A 20,184-nucleotide genomic window follows, 5' to 3' on the forward strand; every position below is an offset into this window, starting at 1 on the left:
GGAAGATGTGTTTCGGAATAAGTGATTTGATCTGCTGGTCAGTGTGGTGGATTCAGAGGTCAGACCTCTGATGTCATCCTGTTTGATTCCAGATTTGTGTGTATGTTGCTTTGATTGTCTCTCTGTTGTATTTTATTCAGGTTCATCTTGGTCTTCAGCTGCCTGGTGCTCTCTGTGTTCTCAACCATCCCGGCTCATCAGGACTTCTCCTCCTACTGTCTCCTCATCCTGGTAAGAAACTGGACAACTATCGGAACAAAAATAACTTTTTTCAACAAACATTTTTCCTCAGTTTTGTCTTATTCTCTACATTATTTTTTTAATTAAAAAGAAATTCATAGTAGAGCCTCCCCATTAAATTGACTGGGCGGGTATAGTGTCTCTATTACATAATTTTTACATGAGAGAACACTGACAAGTTTATTATTCATCTGTAGAAGCTCCCGGTCAATACATATCTTTATCACCATTTTAAAAAAAAAGAAAAATAGAAAAAATTGAATCAGTATCTATTTCCAAAATGTTTGTGTGTGTGTTATGTCAGAGTTAAAAAATTACTATCAGTATTTTGAAACTCTCAAATATCAATTTCAGCATTAGCTTTAAAAGTTCTGCACTGGTTTTACTTCAAACACGTCAAATTTAATATGATTATGTTGCTCCTCACAATACTGTTTAAATAATCCCCAACTGTCATGCAGGGATTAATCTAAATATTTTTATAATAATGACATCGTGTGAGTTAATCCTTTTGTCAGAGGAGACGACATCCAAGCACAGATATTACAGACCATGAAGTGTTTTCTTTTGGTCTCATGTTTATCAGTGCCTCAGTCAGGATTTTAGAGATACAGAGGTCATCGAATCTGTAAAATTCTCAAAATATTCAGATTTTTCTTTTTCTTTCTTTCTTTCTTTCTTTCTATAGAGTTTAAAGTAGCCTTCAGGAGGATAGAATGAGCTACCAGTGGGCACAAGAGCAAAAATGCTCTTTAAAACACTCTAAGAATGACTCAACATATGTTTTTCTACAGCCTCTAACCAATGAGGAGGTCATTTTTTGGTAAAGTCGAGCATTTACTACTCGTGATAGCCCCAGCAGCTGTAGCTGCTGTTTCACAAATTGATCTGTGCTAATTGCAACCGTGCTGTTATCTAATGGAGGCTGAATCAGTGTGTGCAGTAACAGACAACCTGTTTTAGTCATTATCAGATACAATACTTTGTCAACCTGACGTCCATTTTAATGACAAAAACACTGCATTAATGATGTATAATATTACACGATGATATATTTGTAATCTACACTCAAAGGCAATGACTAATCTATAATGCCTGAAAAACCACATTAGTGTCTTCTTTTACCACTATTGAAATGTTGCCAAAACAACAATTGTTTCTGTCTTTTTGAACAGGAGTTTGTGATGATCGTGGTGTTTGGGTTGGAGTACATCATCCGTATTTGGTCGGCAGGATGCTGCTGTCGCTACAGAGGATGGCAGGGACGACTGCGCTTTGCCAGAAAGCCATTCTGTGTCATAGGTGAGTAGTTGGAATAAAACTTTCTGTTGAGTCTTTTGTGGACAAACACCCAAACATTTCCCCCCATAAATGTATTTTTTTCCAGCAGCACTATCATTTCTTCTCCTTCACTGTTTGACCTTTCAGTTACCTTCTTCTTGGCCTCTAGTGGACCGTGGTTTTCCTCTCTGAGAATGGAATTTGATGTTAGACGTAATCATGGTTCCACAGCACGCTATTGACCATAGTTTGCTCGTGTCATTTTCAGTTGTGGTCAGAGCTTATAAGACTAGAGAGCATTTACGTAATGAGGTTGCATTAACTGCCTTTTATTCTTTCCACTGTTTACACATGGACGTCTCTGCTGCTTCTTGGAAAGCACAGTAGGGTGCTTAAGGGAGGGCAAGCATTGCTTAGAGGTCACGCAGGGTGCCATGAGCTCCCGTCATCACACTTTGTAGTGGGTGCTGTTGTTTGCCAGCACTGGGAAAATATGCACAAAACAAAGGGGCAAAAATAGAGTTAGAGTTAGAGAGAGAGAGACAGAGAGAGAGAGAGAGGCAGGGAGACAGAGTGTGACAGAGACCATGATAAAATGAGAGAGATGATGGGATAAAGTGACAAAATGAAAGACAAAATGAGCTGACCTCAGAGCACCTCAGCAGTAGACAGACAGGAGGCAGACGTGACGATCTGTCCCATCATGCATATGTGTTTAGGATTATCTTTAACAGATAAACCTCATTAATAAATTAGGTGTATCATTTAGATTTTTCTGTGTTCATGCTTCCCTGAAGAGAGAAAAGTGTGTGTCTCCATATAAAAGTGTACCTCTATCTCTTTGTGATGTAATCAAATTCAACATGCATATGAGAGGGGAATTATGGGAGTTGTGTATAAAATCACAGCTACAAAGTGTAGGCATTTTTTTTTGTTCATACAGTATTTATACTCTACTACATTTGTAAGACACTGTATAATAAGATAAATTCCAACCAAACAAAAACAATACTTTTACAAGTTTTGACTTGCCCCGATGATTTTTTTTTACAGTCAAGTCAATTTTATTTATATAGCGCCAAATCATAACAGAGGTTGTCTCAGGGCACTTTTCATATAGAGCAGGTCTAGACTGTACTGTTTATAGTTATATTTAGAGAGACCCAACATTCCTCCATGAGCAAACACTTGGCGACAGTGGTAAGGAAAAACTCCCTTTTAACAGGTAGAAACCTTGAACAGAATCCAGCTCATGGTGGGCGGCCGTCTGCCCCGACCGGTTGGGTTGAAAGAGAAAGAGAGAGGGGGAGAAAGAGAGAGAGAGAGAGAGCTAAAAACGTTCAACATGGATAATAATAATAATAGTAATAATAATGATAATACTGATAATATTAATTGAAGCGGTGACTGTTGAGCAGGATCATGGGGGCAGTAGGCTGTTTGCAGTCACAGATCCAGACTCTGCAGCACCAGGGGCAGAAATACGTGCAGAAAGTGACAGGAAGAGAGAGGAGAGAGAGGAAAAAGCACAAAACTACAGGGGAGAGAGAAGAAGTCAAGTTAGTAACGAGCATTGATGGGATATGAATGCATACAGATGGAGAGGGAGAGGAGAAGAGAAAAACTCATGGGTGCATCATGGGAAGTCCCCTAACAGTGAAAGCTTCTAGCAGCATAACTAGGGGATGGTTCAGCCAAGCCTGAGCCAGTCCTTACTATAAGTTTTATCAAAAAGGAAGGTTTGAGCCTACTCTCAAAAATATAGAGTGTGTCTGAGGTTCTCCCCTAGGAACCACAAGCCTGCATTCTGGCTTGCCTGCATTCTGGGAGGTCTGTGTTCTAGTGGGGTAATTGGGTACTATGAGCCCTTTAAGATATGATGGTGCCTGGTCATTAATGGCTTTGTAGGTGAGGAGGAGGATTTTAAATTCTATTCTGAATTTTACAGGAAGCCAGTGCAGAGAAGCTAACACAGGAGAAATGTGATCTCTTTTGCTAGTTTCTGTCAGTACACGTGCAGCAGCATCTTGGATCAGCTGGAGAGTATTTAAGGATTTGTTGGGACAGCTTGTAGCTAATAGTAGAAAATTGCAGGTCGTTCAGGTCTTTGTGTCCTTAAGGCATTCTTGAAGATTAGCTAACTGATTGGTTTCATCAGGCTTCATTGATTAATATAATCGGGTATCATCTGCATAACAATGAAAGTTTATGGAGTGTTTCCTAATATTATTGCCTAAAGGAAGCATATATAGATAAACATTTAAAACAGTGAGTGGGTTTATTTACACTCTAAACAATTGAGTCCAATAATGAGATAAACACAGTGCTAAGGCTATTAAAATCCCCTACTATAATTGCTTTATTTGTACTAATGACTAAACTTGATGAAAACTCTGAGTATGGGCCATGAGCACAGTACACTAAAACAAATAGAATTGGCTGTAGTGATTTCCAGGTTGGGTGTGAAACACTAAGAACCAGGCTCTCGAATGAGTTTTGATTGAGTTTAGATTTAGAGTTGATGGATGGACTTGAAAATGGCTGCAACTCCACCTCCTTTGCCAGTGCCTCAAGGAATGTGAGTATCAATATGACTGGGGGGAGTGGATTCATTTAGGCTAAAATATCCATCATGACACAGTGATCTAATGTTTAAGAGTCCATATTTAATTCTCATACTTTGTTGTACTTCTGCAGTGGTGGTCTTAATTTTTATTAGGTTTTTGTGTACAACTCATCTTCTGTATATTTTGGATTTAATAAACTTAAGTGTCTTGGGGCAGACACAGTGTTTATGGGGTTTTGGGTGGGTTAATTGTTCTAATTGAAGCACAAAGACTTCAATTCTGCCTCCTGGTCTCAATTCTGGGTTGGTCGACTAATAAACTCTGTCATATTTCTAGATAGGAGAGCCGCTCCATCCAACAAGGGATGTATGCCGTCTCTACTAATCAGACCAGGTCTTCCCCAGACAGTCCGCCAATTATCTACAAAGCTCGTGTCATTTCCTAGTTGAATGACGACATGCGGCTATACCTGTCATCACAGTGCAGCTAGAGGAGTAACATGTGTGATCTTTACTGACAGACTGACTTGAATTTGGCTCCAGAAAATTACAGTGCTGTAGTGAAAACATTAAGTGACTGAATACATAATTAATTGTTAGGACAATTTAAAATTCCTCAACCTTCTGTGAGACCTTTCAGTCTTAATGTTTTTCTACTGTGGCAGTAAGCTAAACATGTCTTCCCCATGTCCTCTAACTACTGTACATGCGAACACTGCTTTGTTGTTGCAATAACATTAACAGTTTTTTTCTAGTGGTGAGGCAACAGTGGGCAGTTTTTATTATGTGTTAATCCCATTACTCTGGTAGAAAAACTAATCTCAAAACCATGCTTGGTATTATGGCTAAAAATCACATTGACAGTAGAGCCATCAGTTTGTATTGTTGAGGAGCCATTCCTCCAAATCACAGATTTTTAAGCATCTAATTGCTTGACCTAAGGTACTAATTTTTTCCATTAATGAAGAGCAAAATTTATATTCTGAGAGTAGTAGTAGATTGTTCTTAATTTGTTTCCATAATAGATTCATTCAAACCATAATCTAATTTCTAGAAATAATATTAATTAAGCATGGAAGATCATTCTTGGCCTTGAGATTATGAATTGACTATTATGAATACCACTTTACGATAAAAAGTCACTGTAGCGTCCAGTCTGCCCTTAGTCCAACATGAGAGGATGAAGAAGTGGTGCTGCACAGAGGGCGTATTATAACCTTCTGTCTAGTAAACGATGGCTAAAGTGCTTGGTAATAGCTATTTGAACATCCATCTGTGGAATTTTTATAGATTAAATAGATTTTTTCCATACTTTTTGCTGGTATATCAGGCCAGATGGAAATTATGTTAATACGTTTATCTGTGGTAGCGGGTATCCTCAATTACTGATTATCAAAGATGCATGTAAACAACTTGGCTGGAATAGTACAGAGTCATATTAGTGCCAAAATAATGCTCATAGTTTACTGCTTCTATGAAAACTGTGTGTGCTCAAAATATTAAATGCAGCATTTTAACAGTAATATAAAATGGTAAGTTTAAGTGTACTTTCCTATACAAGAGTGTGTAAACATATATTTCAGTCCAAGAGTCACCAGAATTATCCCTAAATTAAAAGTGAAATGTTACTGGTGTAAGCAGGATATTTGCCTACCGGAGTCATTTAAAGCCCATTAAGACGAAATCCTTCCTTAAGGACAGAGAAAGAAACACAGCCAATAACAATGACTTCTGCTGCATACAGTTCCCATCGCACACTGGGGTTTTTCCTCAACAAATGTGTTTGTGAATGTTCTAGAATGGTGTGCCTGAGGACGGACTGTGATATCACACAATCTTCCTAATATTTTTGTTTCATTTCCCTGTTCGCTGCAAATGAGAGGTTGCATTCAGAGATTAGTTTACCGGATTCTTTTTAGTTTGCTCCCAGCAGATTTAGTTCTTATTTGTGTCTCCGCCTGCATTACAGTAATTGAGGTAATTATGTGTTCATGCAGTGCATTTTTCTGACCACAGTATCTCAAAGTAAAATTCTGATATGAAAAATATAAAATATATATATTTCTAATCTTCTTAGTTTTTTTTTGCTGTTATAAGCAGAACATGTACACACAGACATTCAACAGTTTTCCTCTGTACTTTGATATCTTGATCATCTGAACAGACAATTGTCATCATAAGTACTGATTTCTAGTTCAAATCACATTGCCTCACTTTGAAATCAGCATTCAAAATCACAAGACTGGAATTCAGTGTGAAGAGCAAACTTAAGTTTTCTGCTCATCCTAAACTGGAGGGTTTCGCTGTAAATGAAGCCTAATGCTTCTTAAAGGGGCAGTGCACCAGTTTTACACATGAAGCTCAGTTCACTCCTCATGAAGGGCCTTGGAGACTACACATTTCTACTGGTAAACTTGTGTTTCACATTTATATTGTGGCATTTTAAAGTCATGGACATTGACCTGGTATCAAGGTCACAATGGATTTTGCTCCCTATTCATTTCAATGAAGAACGGATCAAGACATTTCACTCTCAGTTGCAAACCCACCCTTCCTCATTCACTTCACACGGAAAAGCATACAAGCATCAGAAAAGGGGGGATGCTGCTTGGTTGCTGTGAGTGCAAGGACACCCATAGGCGTTGATAATAATAATAATATGTTTGATAAGAAGCGCTATAATTTACAACTTATGGAATGCTGTTGCTAGTTCGCCAGCCATGCTAGCTCCTGCAGTTTGCACCCTACCCGTTGCAAAAGCATGCTAATCAGTTACGCTCAGTAAAATGCTGAGCGTATATGCAGTTGCATTGTTTGAAATTTAGGATTCTGTTAGCTTAAGCCAAATAGGAACTAAAAGTGAGCCTCAGCCTCTGCTACACTGATTTTGATCTTTTTTTGTTGTTGAAGCAACCGAAAAGGATAGATGATAGATGGCCTGTTGGCAGGGGTTAAAGTGGGATTTGGCAGGCGGGAGAGCCCTAAGATTCGGGGGGTGGGTAAGGGTTGAAACTCTTACGCACCCGGCACACTCTCACCTGGACCCGGCATGACAGACACACAGCAAAGAGAGGGTCTGTAAAGAACCAGGCTACCGATATGGGGTTGCTGGAACACCGATCCTGATCGTTCTGGTGGTGCACCTTAACTGACATGGTTACCCACCACAACCGCTCTTCTCCCTGATTTTTTCTCTTTGCACCTTCAATGTATTTTTCATGGTGCTGCTGCTGATTTTTCCCCTTTTCCCCCTCCCCACTATGGGTCAACTGGTACATGTTTATAGCAAGAGCCATCAGCCATATTTTGGTCAGCATTTTCTCTCAAAAAACTAAATAGCGCTACTCTTGGGTTGGTTTTCACGTGGTGAGTCAATTAAATCGAAGATCTGCACGAGAGGAGCACAGAGGAAAAGAGGAGGAAAAATGTTTTCTCTTGAGTCAAAGGAGCTTAACTTTACTTGTCTGTGTTCTTTGTGGGTTTAATGTTATCTACTTGCTCAGTGTGGTTTCTGTATGAACTTCCTCTAACTGCTTTTGTTTATTAATGCTTGCGTATGTGTCTGTCACAGTTTGCAGCACATACAGTAAAACGGCTTGTCTGCACTTGTGCACCAAGTTCTTCTGAGAAATTGAAAAGAAACTAATCCCAAATCCACAAAACATTAGACTCTCATTGGTATGCAGTGCATTGATCTTGATAGTTGCGGAAATATAATACCCCATGTATGAAAAATATTCTTCATGGAACAGTGCTTCAATTACATCTTCCCCACTGTCCTGTTGTCTAGAGCAGATCGATGTGGTAGCCAAAGCGACTTATACAGTATAAACATATAGTGTATATAGGAAGAGTACACGGTACATTATTGCACTGCTAATGCCCATGGCAGATTATGTCAACTCCAGTAATATGGAGCCTTTGTTGCGACAATTTGCCACAGTCAGGGGTGACAGTGAGGTGACAACAGTAAGTTGCTCTTATAGCAGCAGCATAATCGTCATCAAGCCAGTTCAGCATATTCTGACCCCAAGGCTTTAATGAGCCATGAAGGCTGTCTGTTTAAAGGCCAGTTTCACATTAAGATCAATATTAATAAGATACACTTGCCTTTAGGTTGGACTTTTAAGTTATCAGGGTGAACACTCTTCTGCTCCTATGACAAGTCATTTGTATTTCTTTTTGTTGTCATGTGTATAAGCATGTGCAACCTATTTGTATGACTTTGCCTTTGCTGTGATCATTATTTTCCAGTATCTGGCTGATTCAAAAAAATCTTACATTTAAGTAAGATAGAGTGCTCGTATGTAATAAATGCCTCCTTGGCTTGAATTACAGGATTATTCATGAACAGTGCAAGAAATATAATGAAAATATACAACATAAATGTGACAAAGGAGATATACAGTAGTATATGTTAACACATTCATTTATTAAAAGAAGCCTTATTCTAGACTATGATTTTAATTTTAGTGACATCTGTAGACACAAAACCTATTTATGAAGATGACATCAGATATATTTTGCTTTCAGGGTTGATTCAAGATGAATTATATTCATATTCATCAATATTGATGATTTTGTTTTTTTGGTGAGCCCTTGTGTGTCTTTCCTCTCTGCTCTCCAGACATAATAGTTCTGATAGCGTCAGTGGCGGTGGTGTCCGCGGGCAGTCAGGGCAACATCTTTGCCACTTCGGTCCTGCGGAGCCTGCGTTTCCTGCAGATCTTACGCATGGTGCGAATGGACCGAAGAGGGGGCACCTGGAAGCTGCTGGGCTCTGTGGTCTACGCACACAGCAAGGTAGGTGGGAGGGCAACCACAGATTATCGGCCAATACACTCACACATACACTTTTGTTAGCTACAGAACAAGATTCCATGGGAACTGGCAGGCCTTCATGGTATGGTTTGCGAGCATGGGGCCTTGACCTGGTGACCTCTAGTGGGTCCTAGCTCACTCCCAATCCCATATATGGTATACTGTAGATATAGTACCAATTGTTTAGATGCAGACTAATAATTTGATCTAGTATTAATATTTTTATTATCATGAAATTAGAGTGAACATAACCTGTTTATTGCAAGTTTAATTTCTGCCTTGTTTCTATTTAACATTTAAACAGAAACAAGGCAAAATGTTATGTAATTTCATATAGACAGATACAGAAAAATATATAGCCTTATAACTTGAAGTATTAGATTTGGTGGTGTTGAAATAATAATACTGAAATATTTAGGTCTAAATCCAGCTTTTACTGTCTGACTTACCGTCTTCATTTATTTCTTGCCTTTCTTACCTCAACCCACTCTCATCTCACTCTCATCTCCACCTTGATCAACCTCCACAAAAAAAAAAAAAAAAAAAATCCACCAACTTCTTTTTACTTTACCTTGGATCAGTGTGACCCAAAGTGTGGTCAAATGACACATGGATGAAGACTAAGGTGGGAGAGTGTGCATTTTCCACATTCAGTGCAGCAGAGGCCAGTGGCCAGCAACAGCTATAGCAGTAAGCAGTTGAACGGGGCATTTACAGTTAATAATCAGCTATTTTATGTGAAGGGCTTTTAGTTTGGTGGCCAGGGTGTGGAGTTCTACACCAGCCTAAAACTGAGATCATAACCCAGCCTCAACCCAGCTGGACCCTACTGGTATATGCTACTGTCAATTTTGAGACCTGACCTGTGTCTGCCTGCCCAGTCACTGCAGATGGAAAGTAATTAGTGGCTAAATCTGGTACAAAGCATCTCTTCTCTTTCAAGGACATAAATGTTTTTGTACATGGTTCCTGACAAGTAAAGATAAACTAATAAAACTAAAGAGCCCGAGACCTGAGGCTTTTATTTTTGCTTTGTTTCATCTACTGCTGGCTGTAACTCTGTATCTTTCAATCTTCCAACTGGGGATTGTGTATCTACCTGCAACACACGACACACATGGACACCCAGACAAATGGCATAATCGGAGTGAGAAAAGAAATGTTTTTAATAAATGATATTTGACAATAACCAAACCCCGATCCTGGCCCGAGCCCGGAGCTTTGCATAACAAAGTGTCCTCAACCCCACCCCAAACCTGATAGTTACTGGTTACTGGTTAGCGGTAATAACAAACATGTTTTTTGCCTTAACATACATGTACATTAGAAGCTCCATTTAAGTGTGATTCACTCCTGACAACATCATCTTAGCACCGGTGCAAAATTAAAGATTAAACCAGTGTTTTCCGACCTTTTTGGCTTCTGACCTCTTATTAAACAAACAATGTCTGTGAGTTGTTAGAATTTACACTGAATAGTAATTTCCAATCTAAACTTTGCACATGTTTCCAATTTCCAAAAAATTAACAGAAGCTTGAGAAGTAAGATTTCATTTTTTTTCTTACCTCTCTCACTAGTTATCTTATGACTCCATAGATTTATGACCCTTAAACTAAACTACCCAACTGGGTATAAAGTAGTTAAACTAGCTCCGCCATCTATAATAGGAAAATACTACTTAAGTAGGATGTTTCATGCAGGACTTTTATTTGTAATGGTGTATTTTTACATGTAATGCTGTATTGGTACTTTTACTTAAGCAAGAGAATACTTGAGCCACCACTGCTTACTAATAGGTAGATAGTAAAAGAGGTTGAATCGTCGTGTACATCTGCTTTGTGATCAGAATTTTCTTTTCTGCCAGCTGCAGGTGGTATTCATGACAAGACGTGCCTGCCTGATAACCTTAATAATATATGTTCCTACTGTTATGCTCTTTTCTATTTGGGGTTCTAGGAATAGCTCGCACCCAGCAGATTTACAGTAAAACGCAGATGCAAGAAATGGTCATAACTTTCACTTGTATCACCTGGTTATTCTATTTCATAGAAAATTTGTCCTCAGAGTTTATAGAAAAACCAATTAATGTTGTTGTTTATCTACAGTGAATGTTCATATGCCAAAGGGGTTGTGCATTAACAAAATTCTCTTTTTTCCATGATTACACTTTGAATGTCAGTTTTGAACTCTGCCTGCAGGAACTGGTAACTGCCTGGTACATCGGCTTCTTGGTTCTCATCTTCTCTTCGTTCCTCGTTTACCTTGTGGAGAACAAATTCAACAAGGAGTTTGCTACCTACGCTGATGCCTTGTGGTGGGGAACGGTGAGTTTGGAGGAATATGCTCTACACTTCTTTGCATCAGATGACTATTTTCACCTACAAATCTGCACTGATACCTCTTTTGACAATTGTGTCCTGGACTGGATGCTGGGGACACAGGGAGACATTTTATCAGTGACTATTCAGTTTGTCACGGGCTCTGAGCATTGACAGTGCCTCCGTAAACATTAGCCCTTTACCCCTTCCATTAACTACCATTTTCATACTGTCTCAAAAAAGTCATAACGGTACCAAATGGCTTCAGCTGCCTTTGTCGTGCATAGCAATCATGGCCTGAATGAAATAATGTGATCAATTTGCCAAAACAGAGAGAGAGTAAGATGGATATATGTATAGATAGATGGACAGATAAACACCCAGACAATAAGAGTACTGAAGACAAGCAAGAGTTTTGCAAGCAGTGCCAGTTCCAGTTCACAGCCAGGCTTATTTGCTCCAATCATTAAATAGTGAATACACTGCATCAAATGCTACTTTTCAGGCTTTTGCTGAGCACATGTGAACGGCTCCATGCAGTGGTCATATTTTCATGTGCTAAGTACCATAATTACGAATCATTATCACAGTTTCTTCTTTTATTAAAACACCATTCACTGGCTCTTTTTTTCATCAAGACAATTTTTGTGCTCTCCTCAGTCAGTCAAAGATGTAATATTGTCAAAGTGGCCTCTCACTGTGTCATATCGGATCACCCTCATAGATCTTCACACATAAAGGACAACAGCAACCCACACACTGTGTTTCAAAAACCTTTTCGTGTCCAAGACAGAATAAACATTTCAGCCACAGGCTTTCATCAGTGTATGCAGAACCAAGGCCAAACAGACTTGCTCCTGTAAAGTCTCCACACAGGTCTATTCAATCAGATGTGATCGCACTTCCTGAAGGCATCATTTCAAATCATGCTTCTATGTGGGAAAAATCGAGCAGTACGCAGAAGGAAAACATGCAAATATAATACAGTTTTGCATACCGAAAGATATTTAACCCAAAATAGTTCAATAGAAAGAAAGATGAGATTTTGAGATAGCTGCCCCAGAAATATCCGCCACCACCTCAATACTACAGAAGTGAATGAAATTTTCTTTTTGCTGCTCAAAGAAATTAAAAAATACTTTTAAAAACCCTTTCTATTAAGGTGCCCTGTATAAGGCTTAATAAGATGTAACTAATGGTTAATAAATCATTTTTTCATTTAAAGTAAATCTGAGGCATGTCAATATGACAGTCATTCAGGACCTTATAATTATTTGTGTTGACAGATCACCCTGACCACCATTGGCTATGGGGACAAGACACCAAAGACGTGGACAGGACGGATGCTGTCCGCAGGGTTTGCCCTCTTGGGCATCTCCTTCTTTGCCTTGCCAGCAGTAAGTCCAAACTCTTTAAGGGATTCCTTTCACGTTGATGTTCAGAGAGCAAGAATATTTATGAATCCTCTTCTGAGAGATCACTTTCTGAATTAGTAACTGGCTGCAGCCACAATATTTACACAACAAGATTGCTATTTAATTTAATATTTTTTTGGCTGATATTTGATTGCAGGCCTGTGAGGTTAAGCTTTAATACGTACTTTTTCCTCCATTTTTTAAGTGAAGGGCTTTTAAATTAAAGATTGAAGTGACTCAACTGAATTATTACAATTTTAACTTTATTTAAAGGCTCCCTGTGGAGTTTTTCACCTCTGTTGGCTCTATGGAGTGATGTTAATGAGCACTTACGCAAGAGTGCATACACATAAACACTCCTGCCAATAGTTTCACGCTATTCCACTGATGGAGAGTGGTTGGTGACAACATGCCAAAAAATCCTAGTAATATGCCAGGAAAAGGCAGAGAAGAAGAGTGCTGGCCAATGTAAACATGAATGTGCAGGAGGTGATTGGCTCGCCTTGGCGTAAAGTTAAGGCAATCGCCTGGATACAGGAGAAAACAGCTAGCCTGGCTCTCTCCAAAGTTAAAAAAAAATACACCTACAAGAAATTCTTAAGCTCACTAATTGACATGTGGCATATTTTTTGTTTAATCCATACACAAACCGAAATGCAGAAACAACAATTTGTGATATTGTCGATTTACTTGAAACTTGCTAGTGTCTGGTCAAGTTTGACACAGCAGTTTTCTCCAAAACTAAGCAAGCAAGTGGTTAGTAGTAGAAGAAGAGTGATATGAAACTGCTATAGCAAACAGCTAGCCCCCTCTGTTGGCCAAAAAAAGCACAACGCAAGATGTCTGCCTGTCTTCTCTGCTGCCCGGTATTTCTTTCCGGTCTGTTTTTAATCCACAGTTAAAAACGGGGACATTTGCAGGTACAGCTCCATCTGGGGACAAGCCACCAAAAATGGGGACATCTGGTCACCCCAGGTTTTAGGAGTCACACAGTGTAACTATTTCTTGCCAAAAAACAGTTTTTTCTTTCACCCAGCACCACTGTGGAGTGTTTCTGTCTGTTGCCTGACAACCTCAAAGTGGCAAAAAGACTCTAGGAAGTCACTTCTACTAGGACATAGAACCGCAGTCTTTTTTTTTTTTACATTCTGTTAGTGTATGAATGAAAGAAACGGGATACAATGTGTTAATTCTTCAGCTTTAGAAGTGTTCGCAGGTGTATTTTTTAACTTTGACAGAGGCAAGTTTCCCCCTGCTTCTACATGCTAGCTAAGCTAATTGTCACCCGACTCCACCCTTATGCTTAAAACAGAGTTATGAAGGCACTTTCACGTTACAGCAGAAAAACAAGAGTTTTGGGTGGCACAGTGTTTACCACTCCAGAATTCCTTGTGGTGCAATACTAAACAGCGCCAACCTAGTTAATGTTAATGTTGCTAGCAATAGAGCATTACGTTTCAGAGACCCAAACAGTGAAACACACGTCAATTGTTGTTCGTCCATCTTTCAGTTCAAGCAGTGGTCAACAGCGACTAGCTGCACCCACAAAGGTCAGCGCAGCTCAGGACACACTTCAACAAATTTTAATTTTTGGCGCACCCTTGCATCCACTCAGAGCTGTTGCAACACACCCCATTCACAATCACGGAGGTTTACTAACGCAAAAGCTGCTTCCCCACCATAATGTGAAAATGCCTTGAGAGTGGTTCAGATTTTCTCGTCTAACCCTCAACAAGACAGTGAATAGGCATATTTGCCAAAATGTCAAAGTATTCCTTCAATAAACAAGTTACACACCGTTTCCAAATTGATCAGGTCATTTTTCATGCAGCCACAATGGACAGTCTCATTACAGTTGTAGTGCCTTTCTCAGAACCTCAGTGACTCTGGAGGGTATTTGGTATACAAATGCATCCAGTCTTTATTGCTATTAATATCATTCCAGGGTATTCTGGGCTCAGGCTTTGCCCTGAAGGTCCAAGAGCAGCACAGACAGAAGCACTTTGAGAAAAGGAGAAACCCAGCTGCCTACCTCATCCAGGTAAAGCACACAGCCCCTCTCTTCTATTTCTCTAACACATATTGCCAGTTTTGGGCTGGAAAATAAATATTATCACTGATGTATGAAAGTCAATATGAATTGTTACTGTTATTCAAAACAATACACTGGTCTAAGAGAACTGAATACCTGCTTAATATGAAATGTGATTAAAAGCCCTAAATGACTTTATCATTCTCCAGTTTCTCTTTTTCCTCCATGGACTCTCCGAAAACCTGAATCTATCAAATAAAAAGCACATAGCATGTAGCTTCACTCTGTCCAGCCCTGTGCCCCCTCATCCTCACTTTGCAGTAAGCTGTTTAATCTCTAGGAGTTTTTTTTTTTTTTTTTTTTTTTTTTTTTCTTGCTCCATTCCCCTTTCTGTGTTTAAGCCAAAAAACACAAGTTTTGCAGACCTATTCTTGCCTCCACCCTCTTTTCTGCATCACACATTTCCTTCTTTTCAGCCTGATCTTCACACTCATTTTGTGTCATCCTGAATTTCAGTGGTGCAGACCTCACATTGTCCCCCTCATGTATTTCCCCATATGGTTCCTTTTCTTCCCCTACTCCCTCACCTTCTTTCCTCCTACATGCTTCTCCACTTTCTTTCCTCTATCCTTTCTCTCCCATCTTATGTTCCCATCTCTCCCTCTCCTGACCTCCACCTCCTCCTGTCTTCTCTCCACCTCCTCCTCTTCCTCTGCATCCTGTCCGCCCCCATGTTGTACCAGGCTGCATGGCGTTATTATTCCACCGACAAAACCAGGCCCTACCTGGACGCCACATGGCGGCACTATGAGAGCCTCCTGCCTTCCCACAGGCATGTATCCATGCCTGACCTCCGCCTGACCACAGACGTGTGACACACCAGTTTTTTTGTTTTCACTAATCAGCTTTTTTTAATTTGTTTTCTTTTCTATTCTCCTCATCCTCTCCCTCCTCTTCCTCCTCTTCCTTTTTACTCCCTCGTTGCTTTGGTTTTTGTTGTCTTTATTTTTTTCCTTTCCATTTATCTTTTTCTTTTTGGGTTCTCCTCTTTGTACTTTTTTCTACTTCCTGGTTTTGTGTATTCTGCATGCAGTGTGTTTGGCGTAGTTATGCGGCTGATGAGAACTCGGTTTCCATTGCTACCTGGAAGCCTCACTTGAAGGCGTTGCATACCTGCAGCCCTACAAAGTAGGTACAACTATGGCAGCTGGTGTCTATATTTGGTGTCTATGCCACTCTAGCCATCTTTCCCTATACTTCAATTATGTACATTTTAAGTTACTATATATCTTTTTTAAAATTATTCATCCTTTTCACTTTTTGCTGCTCTGTCTTAATGTTTAATGTATCTGCTTTTTTTTTTATCTTTATTAAACACATAAATGCATTCATTTTGATCATTTTTTTCTTACAAGAAAATGGTTCACAGCCATTAAAAAGACTAATAATTTCCAGGCTCCGTTAATCTCAATTTACTAGAATTAATAAAAAAACGCCAACTTCAAAGTCATTTCTAAATAGCCCTTAAAATATTGCTGCCTTTTTATAAATGAACATTTTATCCTTTCTCACCATTCCCACTGGGTCGGGCTCTCTGTATTTGCCTAAAGTCAGTTTGAGTGCTCAATGGTCCTGGGAGTTTCACTGCTGTCACTTAGAGAGACTGAGGCAGTAATTTTAGCATTGGCCTCTGTGGTATATCTATTCATGATGGCAACTGTGGCCATAATAAGGCTTTTTTGAATTTGCAGCACTTCAGTCTCCTCAAATTGGGTGGCCACTCTGCCCTGATGCCCTAAGTGATTTAGAGGTACAGTGCATATAATTCAGTTTGTCATTGGCTTTGGCAGCTGGCATATCTATAAATGAAGATACAGTATAGATCACTATAGAGGGGTTTCCCATTAACAAATGAGGATGCACGCACATGGAGGTAGAAAACTCATTGCCACAATGTAATGATAGCTTATATATGGATGTTTTCACCATTTAGGGTGATTTCACATCTGTATTTAGGTTCATTTGGAGCAGACCAAGGGAAACAAATTATATATTGTTGCCTTTTAGTTTTGGTCAGGTTTATGGTCACTCTGATTTCTTACAAACAAACCAAGGGGAGTAAAAATGAAGTCATAAATACTAACAGGTCCTCTTTAATGCTTCTAATGTGTATATCTACGTTCTCTCGTGTCACAAAGAGCTTATAGAGAAATAAGTGATTCCGAGCAACATCAGTATTATTAGACTGCAGATCGACTGCATGTTAAAAATATTGACAAAAAGGCAGAGAGGGGACAAAAAAAAAAAAAAAAGTTGTGTCTTGTGAAGCAATTCCGGCAGGTATTGCTGTGGAGTTCTACGTCGCACATTTTTTTAATGGACTTGATGGTCCAACTGACAGCTTTCACACCAGCCCAAACAAACCACACTAACCGGGAAAACATACCAGGGTTCGTTGTAACTGAACCAAACAGGTTAGGTGTGAAATTGATAGAAACCAGTAAAATTACAGTTTTGAGGGCAATTAGTAAATGGAACTCATCCCCACATTTCCAAAACTTTTTTAACTGCACCCCCCCACTTTGATAGATATTCTGTCACCTCTGGCTCGTTAACGTGACACACGGCTAGTAGAAGTAATAGCACAAACTGAGACAACACAAAGTTAGCTCCAGCAGGCAGTGAGAAATGGCCTGTGTGTGTTCCAACACATCAATGGGCAGCACGGACTAAAAACAGAAAAGTCCCCTTTACCCAACGCTAGCATAAAAAAGTAACGTTAGCGTATATGAATTTCCCGCTGTGTGCCTGCTGCACAAGTTAAGGTAAAAGAACCTCCCAACTCCTGGATATTATATTAGTAACATCAGTATGTATGAATTTCCTGCTGTTTTCCATCTACAGTAAATGTACCAGACACTAGACGTATGCCTGATGAGTTACCAGCATCTGTGTGTGAAATTAACCACCACCTTAGATCTGTAGATTCTAGCTGATTACGCACTCTTAGCTAACCAGGAGGGTTCTTCCTTCAGGTTTTGAACATTTGACACCCATTGCTTTTGCAATTCTTGCCGTTTATGGCACAAGAACAGCTTTTGCTCTGGATTTCCCAATTAAGCATTTTAGCCCCCCCCCCTCGTGTGTGCATGACATCGCTCAGAAACCTGTTTGGAGCCTGGGAATATTAGGAAAACCATCTGCAAGGCATATAGTGTTATAGTTGTAATGAACTTAATGTACAAAACACACACGCTGATTACAAATCTTCAGCTACTCAGTCACTTACCTTCTCTTTTTGCAAGTGCTTCCTTAGTTTGCCTGGACAGTCTGCATTAAACTGCATGTTTGCAGTGAGCCTGCTATCTGTTTATATCTAGTTCTCCTGGAATGCTTATTATTGATTGATGCCCTTAATACAAAAGTCTCTGATTTAGAGGACCATACCAGTGCGTTTCCAGGTTTTAGCTCCGTAATTACAAATAATGTACCTGACATTTGTGCCCACCATTTTTGAATTAACAAATTAAACAAATTTTCGAGAATTTGCCAATTTGATTTTTATATCGTGTGAAAGATAACTAGAAACCGAAAAAATTCTAATTCAAAAATTCAAATTTCTCAAACACAGCAGCGTGGTTTTCAATATGGTTAAAACATGAAACATGCAAAAGCAGTGGTATGGTCCTATAAGGTGTTAACACTGCAGTATTATGAAAAAGATGTTTTCTAATATATATTTTTTCTTCTCCTCACCCACAGGAAGGAGCAGGGAGAGTCAACCACAAGGTGTGCTACTCTGCCGTTTTACTGAAATTCACTGTCCTCCATTATCTTGCAGCTCCATACTTTAGGTGTAGGCCTGGTTACCTGAATACCTTTTTGGTATGAAATGTGCTTTACAGACAGTATTAAAAGTTAATCTTAGCTTTTTGGTCAGATAGAGTTCAATCTTTTTTTTATTTCAAAGTTAGATTTTATTTAGCCAAAGTTCTTTTGAGAAGTTTGGCTTCATTAGCCAAAGGAGAGAAATTATTTATTTTTTGGCCTCCAGCAGCACCTATTATTGTCTGACTGTGTTTATTACCCAGTCTCTAACTTTGTCTGCTGTTTGGTGCTGGGAGGCTACAATAGTGTGGGGTTTTTCTGTGGTTTCAAGGTTGATGAGAGTGAAACAGACAGTAACGTTGCTGGCCCTGAAACCAAAACATCAGCTGAAAGATGCAAAAATACACATTAGCTGAGGAGATCTGTAGAATCAGGTGACAATTCTCAGTTCATCACTGTGAGCAATCGCTGTAAGATTACACACAGCCATTTTTTCCATTGTTAATACACTAATATTGATTAGTGTAGCTTTACCGTAAGATATCAGAAAGTGCCCAGCCCTCTTTGGGGAAAAAATCAACCGTGATAAACCTCAAGGCCCCTGTGGATCCACCTATGTGTGGACTGCAGTGTAACTGAGACACTATAGTCACTCTAACTGGAGAGGTTTAAGTTTGTGGGTGACGAAATGTAGCGCTGCTTAAAGCAACTCTTAGACTGGCACTCTCTATGACTCAATTTTTTTACCTTTCTGTTTGGTGTTTGGTGCTCTATCTTTCTTTTCGTATCCCTTCTTCTCTCCAAAAACACACACATGTTCACATGCTGAGACACTCAAATACAAGCAAGTTATACACACCCATACACACACACATTCTCCTGCCTCAGGTATTTCTTACGCTCTCATCAGAAATTATATTTTGTGATACTCTGTGTTCAAATTACCAATTTTTTTTAATGATGTCAGTGCTCCTGATGTAAGTCTTGTAGCTAATTCATTTTTAGAAGCACTAGGGGAAGGCAGCATGCAGGGCAGTGAGGGCTTAGTGATGTAATATGTTATGTTTGGAGTTATGAAACACTGAGTAAATGTTTGTCTGCGAACCACCACAGCAAACTGAAGGCGGTCGAACTGTTCTTCCCTTCAGCCTGATGTCATATGTGAACTATACCACATCACAGTGCAAGCCAAAGAATGTTAAAGTCAATAAAATAAGTAGCCAAATTAAGACTTGAGAGTCAGCCTCAACAGAAATCATCCCACACAATCTTGCGCATGTCTTCAGAACACGGAAGAAGAGCTCCACTCCCCACCTATGTTTTCATGAACCCCCTACCTCCGTTTACATATCCACTGCAGTGCTGGACAGGAGATTAAAAGCCACACTGCACAGTCTGACTGGAGATGCCTTATTTAATTTATTATCTAGATTTATTTATCATTTTTCAAACTAATACATCACAGAAGTGTAGTGAAAAAACACAGCTATTGTACAAAAACATTACATGAAAAACAAAGACCATGGTCGTCTTCTTAATGCCCTCGGTGAACCCACAAGTGTCTGTCTAAAGGTTACTGGCCTCACACTGGTGACTCAGGCACTTGTTGCCACGGCCCAGCTGAATTCACATAGTTAAATGAGGGATATCGACGTGAAGTGGGTGAGTCACCAAATTGCAGCG

The 20,184-nt window shown here is 39.5% G+C and overlaps 1 protein-coding gene across 4 annotated transcripts in view; it reads left to right on the top strand.

Moving 5' to 3' along the window:
- The window catches only part of kcnq5b (potassium voltage-gated channel, KQT-like subfamily, member 5b), a 114,784-nt gene that overhangs the window by 80,685 nt on the left and 13,915 nt on the right, over nt 1–20,184 (top strand). For all 4 annotated transcript variants that reach the window (XM_040146793.1, XM_040146795.1, XM_040146794.1 and 1 more), the window contains 8 exons: nt 141–231; nt 1,416–1,542; nt 8,715–8,890; nt 11,107–11,232; nt 12,513–12,623; nt 14,587–14,682; nt 15,767–15,861; nt 18,436–18,462. In XM_040146793.1, coding sequence (XP_040002727.1) covers nt 141–231; nt 1,416–1,542; nt 8,715–8,890; nt 11,107–11,232; nt 12,513–12,623; nt 14,587–14,682; nt 15,767–15,861; nt 18,436–18,462 — 849 coding nt within the window. The remainder of the gene's footprint in view (nt 1–140; nt 232–1,415; nt 1,543–8,714; nt 8,891–11,106; nt 11,233–12,512; nt 12,624–14,586; nt 14,683–15,766; nt 15,862–18,435; nt 18,463–20,184) is intronic.

Source organism: Xiphias gladius, chromosome 15 (genome assembly GCF_016859285.1).
Source record: "Xiphias gladius isolate SHS-SW01 ecotype Sanya breed wild chromosome 15, ASM1685928v1, whole genome shotgun sequence".
In the NCBI taxonomy this organism is placed as follows: Eukaryota; Metazoa; Chordata; class Actinopteri; order Istiophoriformes; family Xiphiidae; genus Xiphias; species Xiphias gladius.